At 34.7% G+C, this 13,682-nt stretch overlaps 1 protein-coding gene across 1 annotated transcript in view; it reads right to left on the bottom strand.

Annotated features, from left to right (window-relative positions):
- Positions 1–232: 232 nt before the first annotated feature.
- The window catches only part of PTEN (phosphatase and tensin homolog), a 92,561-nt gene continuing 79,111 nt past the window's right edge, over positions 233–13,682 (bottom strand). Inside the window, exons 7-9 of the mRNA XM_029931700.1 lie at positions 11,851–12,017; positions 9,298–9,522; positions 233–6,927 (exon numbers count right to left, since the gene is read on the bottom strand). Coding sequence (XP_029787560.1) covers positions 6,742–6,927; positions 9,298–9,522; positions 11,851–12,017 — 578 coding nt within the window. The 3' untranslated portion in view covers positions 233–6,741. The remainder of the gene's footprint in view (positions 6,928–9,297; positions 9,523–11,850; positions 12,018–13,682) is intronic.

A 13,682-nucleotide genomic window follows, 5' to 3' on the forward strand; every position in this document is an offset into this window, starting at 1 on the left:
CAAAGTCAAGGGGAGCATATGCAATGTTTGGTTATCATGACTGTATCACATGCAACTCCTATTTCACAGCATGTATCACATTTTAATAAAACATATTTCCTCTCCTGGCATGGAAACTCCTGAGGGCAATAAGAGGATATGTCTGTTTTGATCACTAATATATTTCAAACACCTGTTATAAAAGGAAGGGACTTAAAAAATACTTGTTGAATAAAAAATTTAAAACCAAATATTCAAAATAATTAACTTTTTTAATTTTTTTAAAGAAAAAATACTCTCCATAGGAAAGCATTTGTTTTTATGTCCATCAGTAGCCAAATGGAACTTGATATAAACATTTCCAATACACCAACTTTGGTTAAATGCACAAGTTTGAAAATAACTCATTAATGCACACATCAAGATGCTACTAACAAATTCATTAATATCCATGATTCATTCCTGTACGTCAAAGGTCATCCAAGGTTAACATTATTTTCATTACAATGAACTTTCAGATTCCAGTGAGAACGGTTGGCCTGAATCAAAGAATTTAGTCTCTGAAGTTGGGAGTCTAGCACTCAAAAATTGAATTCACCCACCCACCCATCCACACTTGTGTTTATAAATTGCATTAGGGCAATTTAATGAGAAAAAGTAAAAACTGAAAGGGCATTTGTACCACTGGATATCATTTGGACGATTGTATAGGGTGGGCAGAAAATACTAAGGTGCACATAAATTAACATCAATAAAGGACAGGCTCCAGAAAGCCACACCTAAACATTTCCAGAATTTCACTACAGTAAAATAGTTGACAACCTGCAACAGTAGAGCTGTTGACAAGCCTTGCTCCATTCCAAAAAAAAAAAAAAAAAACTTCTAACCATTTCAAGAACAGAGGAGAAACAACATGCAACAAGAGACAGAGATTACTTTTAATTAAAAAAACGAAAAATATAAATCCATTTAACACTTCCTTTAAAAAATATGCAGCTTTATTTTAAAACCTGGTAATGCTCAACGATGGCAGCTGATGTCACTCATATATGCAAAACTGTTCTTGAAATACCAAGATGTTGATCTATAAGTTACGTACTGCCCTGCAGCTAAATCCTTCCCACCCAAATTCTCAAATGACTATCAAAAGAAGAGTTGCATGTTCTAAGCCCCCATGCCATTAAGCACAGCAAATTCCAGAACTAAAGGTGAACCATTCATGAAATACTGTTTTTGAGATGTTGGAAACCACACTAGCACAGATTTAAAGACAATTGACGAACAAGCAGTAGCTCCCCCCAGCCTTTTTTTTTTTTTTTTTTTTTTTGCCAGTGTTAAAACTAACTCACTCTAAATCGAACAGTTTGGAAGTCTAAAAACTGAAAAGCTCATTCTCTTTTCCCTCATGAAAAGCTCATTCTCTTTTCCAACCTATGAGGGAACCGGAAAGGCGATGGTGAAATCAACTACTAATATAGTGTCTTACATATTCTGCTTAACTACTTAACACATAACTCCAAAATGCAAATATTTAAAATGGTTTCTGAGGAGATATATCTACAATGTTTAGCTTGTCTATGCTAAATAAATGTAACTATTTTATTTACTTAGACATGTAACATCCTGATGTCAACAGTATCTAAACATTCATAATTAACCAACTGACTTGGAAAGGGCTCTCAATAACTGCACATAATCTGCATCTGCAGCATTAGAATCAAGTCACTGCTCATTTTCTGATGTAACTGAACACTATAAATCCATGTCAGAAATAGTAAGCTTATGGGCTCTGAGAGTACACACAGTACAAATTTCATTACTGAAGAAAATATATACATGAATATACAGAAAAAAATGATTGTATAGTCACTGAAGCATCAATAACGGCTATGTCTCCACATGGGGGAATTATGATTATTTTATTGTTGTTGCTATGGAAAAGTATTCTCAAAATAGCTATCTTAAGAACCAAAGGTTATTTATTACCACCAACAAAAATTATTTGTTCTTTCCTGTCGCCTTCACATTACAAACTTTTAAAGCCACCAACCAATATAAATTTACCAAGACTGGCTACCTACATTCTAATACATTTGTGAGAAGGAAGCTCTCTTGGAGGAGGAAAAAAATAGCAAGATCATGGTTATAAAGGAATAGACTTGCTCCAAATTTAAAATAAAAAAGTGGACAAGCAACTTAATCATTAGGCTTCCTACAGTTTTAAAATACTGTCCTTAAACCAGTTTAGACTGATTATTTATTGTTTCCATTCAGAAACCTTTCTCTCTGTGCTAGTTAAGAGCACTCCCAATCAAAACTTCTACTTAAGTCATTGAAGACTAAGTTTTAGATGCGTAGCGAGTTTATCTGGCAGGAATAAAAGAACCAAAAGAGGCTGGACGTTAGCAGCAAATTCATTAGATTTCAGGGTTTGATTTTTTGTCTGCCTTTAGAAGCCTGCATGTTAAACATTGGTGATTTTTTAATTCTCAATGGAAATGGTGATGGCATTCACTTAACCAAACTAGCTCAAACTACAGTGTAGTGAAAACATGCAATAAAAACAAAATTGCCATTAAATTCCTATTTTTCAGACATCACCAAGATCTCCTTATAAAACACAGTAATTTAAAACTCCAGTATAGTTTCCAACCATACTTAATATACCTAAAAGAAAAAAATAAAACTGTGTGCATCCCACACTTTTCATAGTTTGGATGATTATACACTATTCACATTCACTTTTTTTTAAAGTCACATGAGAAAATGTAAACTTGAAAGAACATTAAATTTCGCTGTTTTATAAGTGGGCTGCTTTATTTTCAAAACATTTGTACAAGCTACACTTTCACTTATTATCTTGCTATGCTTTGTTGAAAGGATATGCCTTTGTCTTTATACTTTTAAGAATATTAGAAATAACCAGATTAATTCAAGTACACAGTCTCTCAGACTACTCTGGAATATCAACTTTTAAATGACACAAGTCACAATGAGCAGATGAAACTTCCCGTATGTTGACGGCAGTCTCTACAGAATCATAAATGGAAAAGTCACAAAGTTGAAATCTGAAGTATCAAATCCATCATTTTGCGGAATTATCTTCAGACATCTGGCTTAGTAAAAAAATTAAAAAAGTAAAGAAAAAAAAGGAGGCAAAATTTCAAGAATCCTGAACTTTTTTTCAGGATTAGAACGCTATTTAATGTGCTTGAAACAATTTATTAAGTGTTGACAAAGGCCCTAAAAAAAAGTGCCTCTCTTAGACATGAGTAGACAGATACTCTACTCACAAGCTGATAAAGGCCCATGTTTTTATAACTGCAGGCTTTGAAGGACAGCAAGGAAAAAAAAAATTACAGAAAACGTAATCACATTTGGCTGCCCATTATTTAAAATTTCAGTAAGTTTAAACAATTTAAGTTATAAATACTCTCATTTAATAAAACACCCACACAATGACAAGAATGAGACTTTAATCAGTTTTAAGTGGAGTTTATAACACTAAGAGATAAGGGTTGTTAACAAACACAATAACAAATGGACATCTGATTGGTATGAGGCATTATCCTGTACACATATTTTTTTGTGTATCCTCAGTGCATAGCATTTACACACAGAGCCACTGCTGCACACACAAGAGTATCTGAAGAGGCTGAATCAGAGTAAGGCTGTTTAACAGACTGAAATTGTTTAGTATATATAATCTATATGAAAACAGATTGAACTTGTGAACTGGCAGGGTAGAAGGCAGCTCGGCCAGACACTGCAGTTAGAGCCCTCCAGCGCACAGTTCCACCCCTCCGTCCGCATGCACAACATATTAACAGTATTTAAAGGTAAACGAGGCACTTTGTGGCAACCACAGCCATCGTTATGAACATATTGCACAAATTTTCTAGAACTAAACATGTAACTTGTACCCTACTTATATTTTTTAAAGCTGAAACATTTGATGCTGCCGGTAAACTCCACTTAAGTTTATAACCTGTGCCACAGCAAAGAACGGTGATGCTATTTCTTCAACTACTCTTTAATAATTATGGCAAAAAAAAAATGTTCAAGAGGAGCTACAGAGGACTTGTGATGGTACAGGGCCCAATTGTAAGCTTTCTTAAAAGTGATGCCTTCAAGTAACTTCAGACATGTAAGCGGCTGCACATCCAAAGAGTCTAAGTAAGAAAACATTCCAGAAACTCAAAGAGATTACCTACAGAATGCATTCTAATTATGAATACTGTCATAAATAAAGTTTTAATTAGGACTCAAAAACCTTTCAGTCATAGCAATTCTTGTCAAATTCTATGGGGATGGTAACTGAAATAAAGGGGAGTAGTATGTATAATATATATTTATATATATATAATATATATATAATGCCATTTTTCCATTTCCAATGACTACACCATAAAATGTAAGCAAGGCTTCTCAAAAACATTGAAACATTCAAAATCAAAACCCTCATTCAGACCTTCACATTCCAAAGGAAAAATAATAACAGTGCAAAAGCCCATTATAATGTCATTATTTATGACCTGGCCCTCCATGTTACATATTGGAACAACACAAGTTATGTTTTAATATATACTGTGCCCAAAACTGTAACAAATAACAGTATTAATAACTATCATCAAAACATGAATAGTTGATTTTCATTTTAGTCAACAATTTTCAGCTTTTATGAAAGAAAAGGTGGTGTATAAATTTCAACACTGAGATCTTAGGAATGGTTGTCTCTAACCTTACCAATTTAACTGAGGAGCAATCAATTCTCTGTATATCAATGTTTCAATACAAATGTGTAAATCCTAAGAGCTCTGTTAAAAATTTAGAAATTTTTTATTTGTTGAATGAAACTGATGAGGTATGGAAAACATGTCAACATTATTTACTAAGAATATTTTCAATGAACTTCTGCCTAATCTATTTACCATCAAACTCTATAAATGCTGCTCTAATAGGTCCTAATGGCAATCTGTTTTAGTAAATTAACTAGGGTCAGACCACAGCTAGTGAACAATTTCAGCACCAATAAGTTATTGAAAATGAGATTTTACACCATTAAGAAATGAATTGACTGGATATTTCAATGTTTCAAGGTTAAGGTAGAATTTGAAAGACACCAAATTTTGGGGGGAGGGGACTTCTTTTTAATAAAATCTTCACATTAGCTTTTTAATAGCAGTTGTATTCTGCTTAAAATCATATGCAGTCTGGGCATATCAAATATATGATATTTAAGAAGTGAAACTGAAGCCCTAGTCCTAACTCTAGCACTATGAAGAAATGATTCAACACTGCACATTTAAAAAAAAAAAACTATTCTTTCAATAAAAATCGATAAAAGCATTATGTGGGACAATTTCTACCGAAAAAGTAAATGCCTTATTATTTGTGCAGTGTTGAAAATTTACTGTGACTCTAATTTCCTTTTTAACACAAATAATGTCCTTTTAAATATAAACATTATATGTATTCAGTATTCAAGTAAAACTCCCTAACAGTTAATGACATTTAAAAAATGTGCAAAACTGCAAAACTCATGGTACTAGAATGTGTAAGGTCAAAAGGGCAGAACGGCTGACGGCTATCTGACTGAATAAGTAAGTGCATCACAAATCTTTAAAGGAAAAAAAAACGCTTACTGTAGAATCTCAAATTGAAATTTCCTGTGCAGCATTACAAAATATCTTATATTCAATGAGGAAAAAGCAGCTTGCAGGCAGCACACAAAGCATCCACAGCAGGTATATGATTGGAAACTAATAAAGTAAGTGCACGCTGTCGACTGATGTAGGTACTGATAGCATCTGACTTTTCGCACTGGCCTTGATCACACAGGAGATGGAGCAGTCATTACGAGTGAGAGAGCATGTCTGATAAATCACTGTCAACTTTTTAAATGCTTCCAGCCCATTCTTTGTTGACAGCCTCCACATTTATCTGGTTAAGCCATTGTTGCTGTGTTTCTTACCTATGACCACGTTATTTTTATATCCCTTCATTTGTGGATTCTTAAGAAGTTGTGGAAGGTTCATTCCTGTACCCCAATACAGATTCACTCCCTCTAGCTGCCTTTTCTAGCACCAATATGCTTTTAAAAAAATGCACAAAACAACAAGCAGTGACAGCGGCCAACTCCTCAAACATCCGGATTAGTAACCGTAGCATGCTAAAGAAAGGCGCGCGTAACAGCCGGAGACGGCGTAAGGTCCAGAGTCCAGCATGAAACCCGTCCCTTTCTGAGCACTCCCTCCATCCTCGACCCAAACACATGCATGAGAATGCAGCGAACCCTTGGGAAACTCCTCTTAGCCAACTGCAAACTTCTCTGTTGCCACAAGTGCAGAGGGGCAGGATGTGAACCTGCATGTCACAAAACTCTTTAGCCACTTCAGTTGGTGACAGAACACAAAATGAGAAATTCCTACGTATACACATCAGTCTGTCTCCACTTTTTATAAAACTGGAATAAAATGGGAAAGTGCCATCTTTATTTATCCTAATTGAATTTAAATGTCCTTTTGACACAAAAAGGTATATACATGACACAGCTACACAACCTTTCTTCAACTGGACAACAAGTGTCAAAACCCTGTGGATGTATAGGGTATAACAAGATTGGTCAGGAAAAGAGAACTGTTCCTATTAACTGGTAATCTGACACAATGTCCTATTGCCATTAAAAAAAAAAAAAGGTCCAATTTCAGTTTATTCAAGTTTGTTTTCATGGTGTTTTATCCCTCTTGATAAAAAAAAAATTCAGACTTTTGTAATTTGTGTATGCTGATCTTCATCAAAAGGTTCATTCTCTGGATCAGAGTCAGTGGTGTCAGAATATCTATAATGATCAGGTTCATTGTCACTAACATCTGGTGTTACAGAAGTTGAACTGCTAGCCTCTGGATTTGATGGCTCCTCTACTGTTTTTGTGAAATACAGCTTCACCTAGAGAAAAAAAGAGAAGGTTTAAATGGAAAACCCATAAATCTAAACTTAAATCACTTAGTAAAGATCTTTATTTTTAACAGATTCATCTTTAAAAGTGCCACGATCTATATGATCTTTAGAAGGCCTTTTAAATGACCCTCTTCTTCAGATTCCTTCTATGTTCCTTCTTACAATACAATGAAAAGATATACTGGGATGTTGATATGCTAGTCTTTAATAAGCATAAACTGCAAGCATTGACTAAATAAATGTACAAAAGAAATGCACTGAGACTGAAGTTCATCAAGTTTACGAAAAGTATTTTCAGTCTCTCCACTGGATTAAACTATGGCAACAGCTTCTCGACTCACCTCCCAGCTCTGTTCTTGCCTCCTGTCCCTACTCTCCTCTCCAGTCTACATTTTGAAGGAGTGGACAGAATGAACTTTTAAAGACAGAATTCAGATTACATCCTTCCTGTGCTGAAAACACACTAATGTCTTCATATGCAGACTTAGGTGCTTTAGTCAAAACGACTCCTCCGTTGTTCCTCAAAACTACCCAAATTATTCCTGTCTCAGGGCTTTTGTAACTGTCTCTGTCCTTCCCTCTTCCCTTAGATATTTGTGCAGCTCACTCATTTCATTTAAGCCCCTGATTAAATGTCACCTGCTCGGAGAGGACTTCTCTTAACTATCCACCTAAAAACACATACCAAATGACTGAATGATTCTCTATCCCATCTCCACATTATTTGTTCATAAGCACTTACCATGTGCTTACGAACAAATAATTTTTTTTGTTTGCCGATAACTGAAATACTTTCTATATGTAAATATATATTCTTGTAATAATATTAAAACAGAAAACAATAAAACTGGAGGAAGTCATACTACAAAAGCTAGTAATTAAAGAAAATGCAGACTTAGATAAAAGACCATCAATGGATGCCTGTGGATCCTAAAAGACACTTCTAAACACTTAAGAGAAATGTAAGATCTAAAGGCACTTAATAATGGATTTATTTTCACTTAAAATATGTAGACCCTTTATTTTTACTATTACTAGCAATATTCTTATACTTACAAGCTATAGTTAGGGTTGTTACTATTAAAATGGAATAAGGCAAAACAAGGAAGAGAAAATTTTTAAAAAGAGAAAGGAGAAAGGTATAGTGAAAGAAAGGCGGAGATGTGGAGGAATCAAGTAGAATAAGAAATAAGAAAGGAGGGGCACCTGGGTGGCTCAGTCGGTTAAGAGTCTGACTTTGGCTCACGTCATGATCTCATGGTTCATGGGTTTGAGCCCCGCGTCAGGCTCTGTGCTGACCGCTAGCTCAGAGCCTGGAGCCTGTCTTCAGATCCTGTGACTCCTTCTCTCTCTGACCCTCCCCTGCTCACGCTGTCTCTGTCTCTGTCTCTCTCTCTCAAAAATAAATAAAAACATTAAAAAAAATTTTAAGAAATAAGAAAGGAGAAAAAAAAGGCAAACTAACCATTTGGAAATATTTACAGATCAGCTTTTTGATTCTAGGAATTCTTATCTATAGACAGGAATAAAATACACACACACTCACATATATATAGTAGTACATGAAGCAAATACTTCCACAATATGAGGAAGTAGACAGTTTTAGAATGGGATTAACACTGGAGGAGGATGAAGTAAGGCCTTGCAGAGCAGGCAAGACTGAAGCTAAGGCTACAACAGAAGGCCCAGTGCAGGAAGGGCAGGGGGAAAGGTGGAAGGTCGAGAGGTACAGGGAGAAAAAAAGAACTGAAAGGACTGGAGGCAGGAGAGCACAGCGTGTGGAAGGACCAAACACAGCCCAGAATAGGGGACTCCTGGGGAGCAGGGGGCAGACGTGGCTAGAGTCAGTGCAGGAGGGAGGCCAGTGCTGAGTTTTGTAGGTCCTTGTCGGTCCCATCAAAACCCACAAGGTCTTTAAAAAGTATGAACAGGAGTGACACAATCATATCTATTTTAAGATCACTCTGCAGAGTTGAGACTATATGGGAAGGGGACAAAAGTAAGAATTTTAAGAACATTCTGTACAAATCATTCCAAAACGACTGAGTTCCCTTCTACATCTTTCTTCCCCCATTCCTACTTCCTGTTGTCCTGCTTAAACTTAACTCCACTTCCCAAACCCCTAGCTCAGAGTTCACCAAACAACCACACAGAAGACAGTGGGGAAATACAAAGCTTACTGTGTGCATCCTTGTTAGAAACTCAAGTTACTGATATGTAAATATTGCTTCTAAATAGTAGTTAATTTAAAACTGAGACATGCCAAGGCCTTCACCAGCTATACACCTAAGACACACACACACACACACACACACACACACAGCCACCCACCAACTCCTCAAAGTGTTTTTAACTGACCTTAAAATTTGGAGAAAAGTATCGGTTGGCCTTGTCTTTATTTGCTTTGTCAAGATCGTTTTTCGTTAAAGTGAGTACTAAATATTCCTTGTCATTATCTGCACGCTCTATACTGCAAATACTATCAATTTCTTGATCACATAGACTTCCGTTTTCTACTTTTTCTGAGGTTTCCTCTGGTCCTGGTATGAAGAATGTATTTACCCAAAAGTGAAACATTTTGTCCTTAAAAAAAAAAAAAAAAGATTGTAAATTTTTTTAAAGAAGAAAATATATTCCTATATTCAACACTGTGACAGGTCAATAAACATAAGCCATGTGTCAGTTGATATTTTGAATAAAGACAAACACAAATATTTGGCAATCATGTGGGTTATCTGCCACATCTAGTTCACATAAGATTATTCTTTTGTTCAAATTTTAGACCAAAAATGGAATTCCACTAAGTTCTAAAATAACTTAACTATTACAAGATTTACTTTAATAAAAGTTCTTGAAATGTCAGCACAACTTCTCGATGAAGGCAAGGCAGGTACGTTTCTATTCTGAAGCAATACAAACAAACATTAAGTGGGTCCTGTTTCTTAACATGACAGTACGAGTGTATGTTTGAAAATTTTCATAAGATAGGGGGAGGAATACCAACAATTCTTGACATTTTATGTTATAAAATTTCTTTAAAATTACATCTTAATAATAGCATGAGGCCATGTTAATCAAAAAACACATCAGAAGTTCATGACTTGAAACCTTTCTTGACCAACACAGAAAATGTTCTCTCTCTCACCTCCTAATTACTGGAATTTGGCCCATACGGATCCCCGGATGGTTAATGACGGGCAGCCTCCTTGTGGCATCTCATCTCATTTAAATTGCCACGTAAATCTTTTATTCTAATTTATCTTCGAGTTTTGTTATCTTCCCAGAAAGATGCGAAGACTTGTAAGTATCTTACATTTAACTGTCTTTTTATCTTTTAACAGTACTTCACAATGTCAAATATGTCTTTTAAAAGTATTAATTTCAATTATTTTAGCAAAGTCACTGAGTTAGTAACTACATACATAATTTATGTAGAGTGAGAAGAACGTAAGCTGGTAATATTTAAATTTCCACAAGTGTGAATTCTGTACAGATACTGACTATACTAAAACTGTTTTTGTTTAAATCACAGTAACATTTATAGCAGGTAGGGAAAAATCACATAAAATGGAAATAAGTGTAAAGTAATCCCAGATACAGATATATTACAAATATTGATCTAATCTTCAATTTTGCATGTATTAAAGTAATGTACAGATGATAACTGAAGTAAGAACTTATGTACTCCTAAAGGTATAGATAGGGGAATAGTGGTACAGGTGCCTGTTTTTAAAAGCAAAATATAAAATGTTAATGTGTAACAGTCTTACAGCAAATAGAAAGGAAAGAAATACTTACCTTAATTTTAAAACACTTGCTAATGCTTCCTGGATTATTGAAAAAATAATTTTCCAAGTTACTGAGATATATTTAACTTTTATTTATACAGAATAGGTAGGAAATGGGTTTCTGGTGAAAAAAAACCAGTTTAACATTTTGTAATTTCCCAGCTATGTGGATTCTGGATATCGGAGACTGTATATCTTTGGGTAAGTCAAAGTAGAATTTAAAATTTTTGTAATAAATGCAACTTATTTTTTTTTTAAGCTAAACATCAAGAAAACTAAATCAGTCCTATTACTGAGAATGTCTAAAGACTGACGATACATTCTCTAGCATAGCATGTTCCAGGAGCAGTACCAACATACAAAGGTTGTATGTTTGTTCACTGCTACCCCAAAAGTTTGCACCTTAGGCACACTCACCTTAAATGTTCACCAAGATAAAGAATGAGCTCTTGCAGTCTTTAACTATAGCTCAGTTTGATGCAAACCCCACTAACTTCCTAAACTTGTATATCTAATACCACATTTTTCATTCTTTATTACTTCCTTTGCATATTAACTGACCTTCTACCTAAAAATCAAACTATTCAATAAACTTGAGGAAGCTAAATATAAAATGATCTGGTGTCAGGAAACATGAACCAGAATAGGGGGGAAATGGTTCATGTTCTTATGCAAGACCATGAAACACATCTTATTTATACATATATACTAAATCATTTACAAACTGATAGCGCTTTGCTAACTTCTCGTTGACTGATCGTCTTTTCCAGAAGGATTATAACTGATTTAATGGGGTATACAATCTTTAATATTTTTACAAAATTTCTCTGCATAACCCAACTTAAAGAACATCCATCTCAAATTACAAGGTCATAAGGACTTTTCCTTCTAACAAGACTTTTTACCATCAGAAAGGCTCATCAACGCTATAGGAAACAAAGCATGTGCAGATCCAACAGAAAACCAGTTAGAATTCATGAATGTCCGTCATAAAATGTATCTTGTATTCTCTCCTTACACAATGATTTCTGCCTAACCAAGTATTTTAAGCAAAAGATCTAAGGTTGCTATGCGAGATACAGTTGAGTCTAGGTATTTTCCCCACTATAAGAAAAGTGCAAACCTTTTTTAGCATCTTGTTCTGTTTGTGGAAGAACTCTACTTTGATGTCACCACACACAGGCAGCGGCTGAGGGAACTCAAAGTACATGAACTTGTCTTCCCGTCGTGTGGGTCCCGAATTGGACGAATAGATCTTCACCTTGAGCTGGCAGACCACAAACTGAGGATCTGCATGGTTAGATACACATGAGCATCATTTCACAGGAAATGCCTTCAAATGCCAGACTGCCAAAAACTGTTTAAACAATTACTATTAGCAGTATACACAAAACAGTAATTCTGCACCTATAACCCTCATCTAAGACAAATCAACGGAAAAACTAAGGTCAAAAAATATAATCAGTCCAAAATTTTCTCTAATTTGTACCTTCAACACAAGGTTCTATTCACTGTATGAAAATCAATCTATTTGACAAACAGTAAGTTCCAACATTAGACTTCTGGCACCGCCATAACATCAAATTTTAACATTAACTTGTAAAATATCTAACATAAATTAGGCTGATAATTAAGATGCTACAATAATTTTCTGGCACATTTATATTTGCTGCAGTATTTTAAAGTCTCTACCATCAGGTACAAACCACTACATGTTCACAAGAGGCAAGAGAATACAACCTATAACAAAGTTATACTATAAAGTCAGTAAACACAAGACTCAATATTTACCAAAATATTAATCATGATTTATTTTAACTATAGCTCACAATTCATTTCTTAACGGTATATAAAGCCATCATCATGAGAAACAAGTAGTCAAGGATTTGAAATGTCCACAAAGAAATACAACAGATTCAAGCACAAATTGAAGCACAACCCCTCCCCCCACCCTCCAAACACACTTCATTTTCATCAGCACGTTATTTTGGCTTTGGCCCCCATCTGTTTCAAAATAAAGGTAAGGACTACGTGTTTTAGTGAGTAACCTTATGAATAAGAAGTTGGTCTTGAAGGAAATATGCCAAGACAATCAAGAAATAAAATCCTAAGCCTGCATATAGTACTAGAAATTTTCATATATGTTCCATTTTCTCTCTCTCACACACACACACAAACCCAGGTATAAAATACTCAGCACCAAAAGGGATCATCCTTAAAGATTAAAACAGAAGTATCATATTGGTTATCAATGTGGCCAACATCTGAGAACAAAGCAAAAAGCTTATCGAAGCTAGATGAATTTTCCAGCTTAATAAACATGTGCTGGCCCATCTATGCAATATCTAAAGCAGTTATCAGCACGCACATAATAAATAGTAGGTTTGATAATAGCATGTTGGGTTTTTCTAATATGAATTTGTGAGACATTTATCATGAGAAAAAGGGCACTCCAAAAAAGGGAAACATTACAAGAACAATCTGTCAATGATTTTCACTCCTTTGACTAAAGGTTCAAAGTACAATGAGCCATTTTACAGGACTTTACCTGATTCTGAAATTTTCTAGCTTGAAGAAGCAAACAAAAAGGTAGGATTTCAAAGCTATGATAAAAATTGGCCAGGATGAAAATGCCTTGTAATCTTATTAATTCAAACTCCTAATTCAGAATCTGAAAATCCTGATTTTAGGACTTTAAACCGTATATTAAGTGCATAAGCCAGATCTCAATTAAACTACAACTAAAATGTGTATCTTCAGGAATACTAGAATTGTAAAATCAATTCATAAGCTAATTACAATTCAGTGTTAGAATAAAACTAAGATAAAAAGTTTTAACAAAAAGAAGTGGAAAGGCTTTCCTCAAATCACTAAATAATTTTCTTTATATTGTCAATTTCCAATTTTAGACATCTAACACCTAATTTATCAGAAGTCCAACCAATAGTATGGTTC

The sequence above is a fragment of the Suricata suricatta genome, chromosome 2 (assembly GCF_006229205.1).
Source record: "Suricata suricatta isolate VVHF042 chromosome 2, meerkat_22Aug2017_6uvM2_HiC, whole genome shotgun sequence".
Classification (NCBI taxonomy): domain Eukaryota; kingdom Metazoa; phylum Chordata; class Mammalia; order Carnivora; family Herpestidae; genus Suricata; species Suricata suricatta.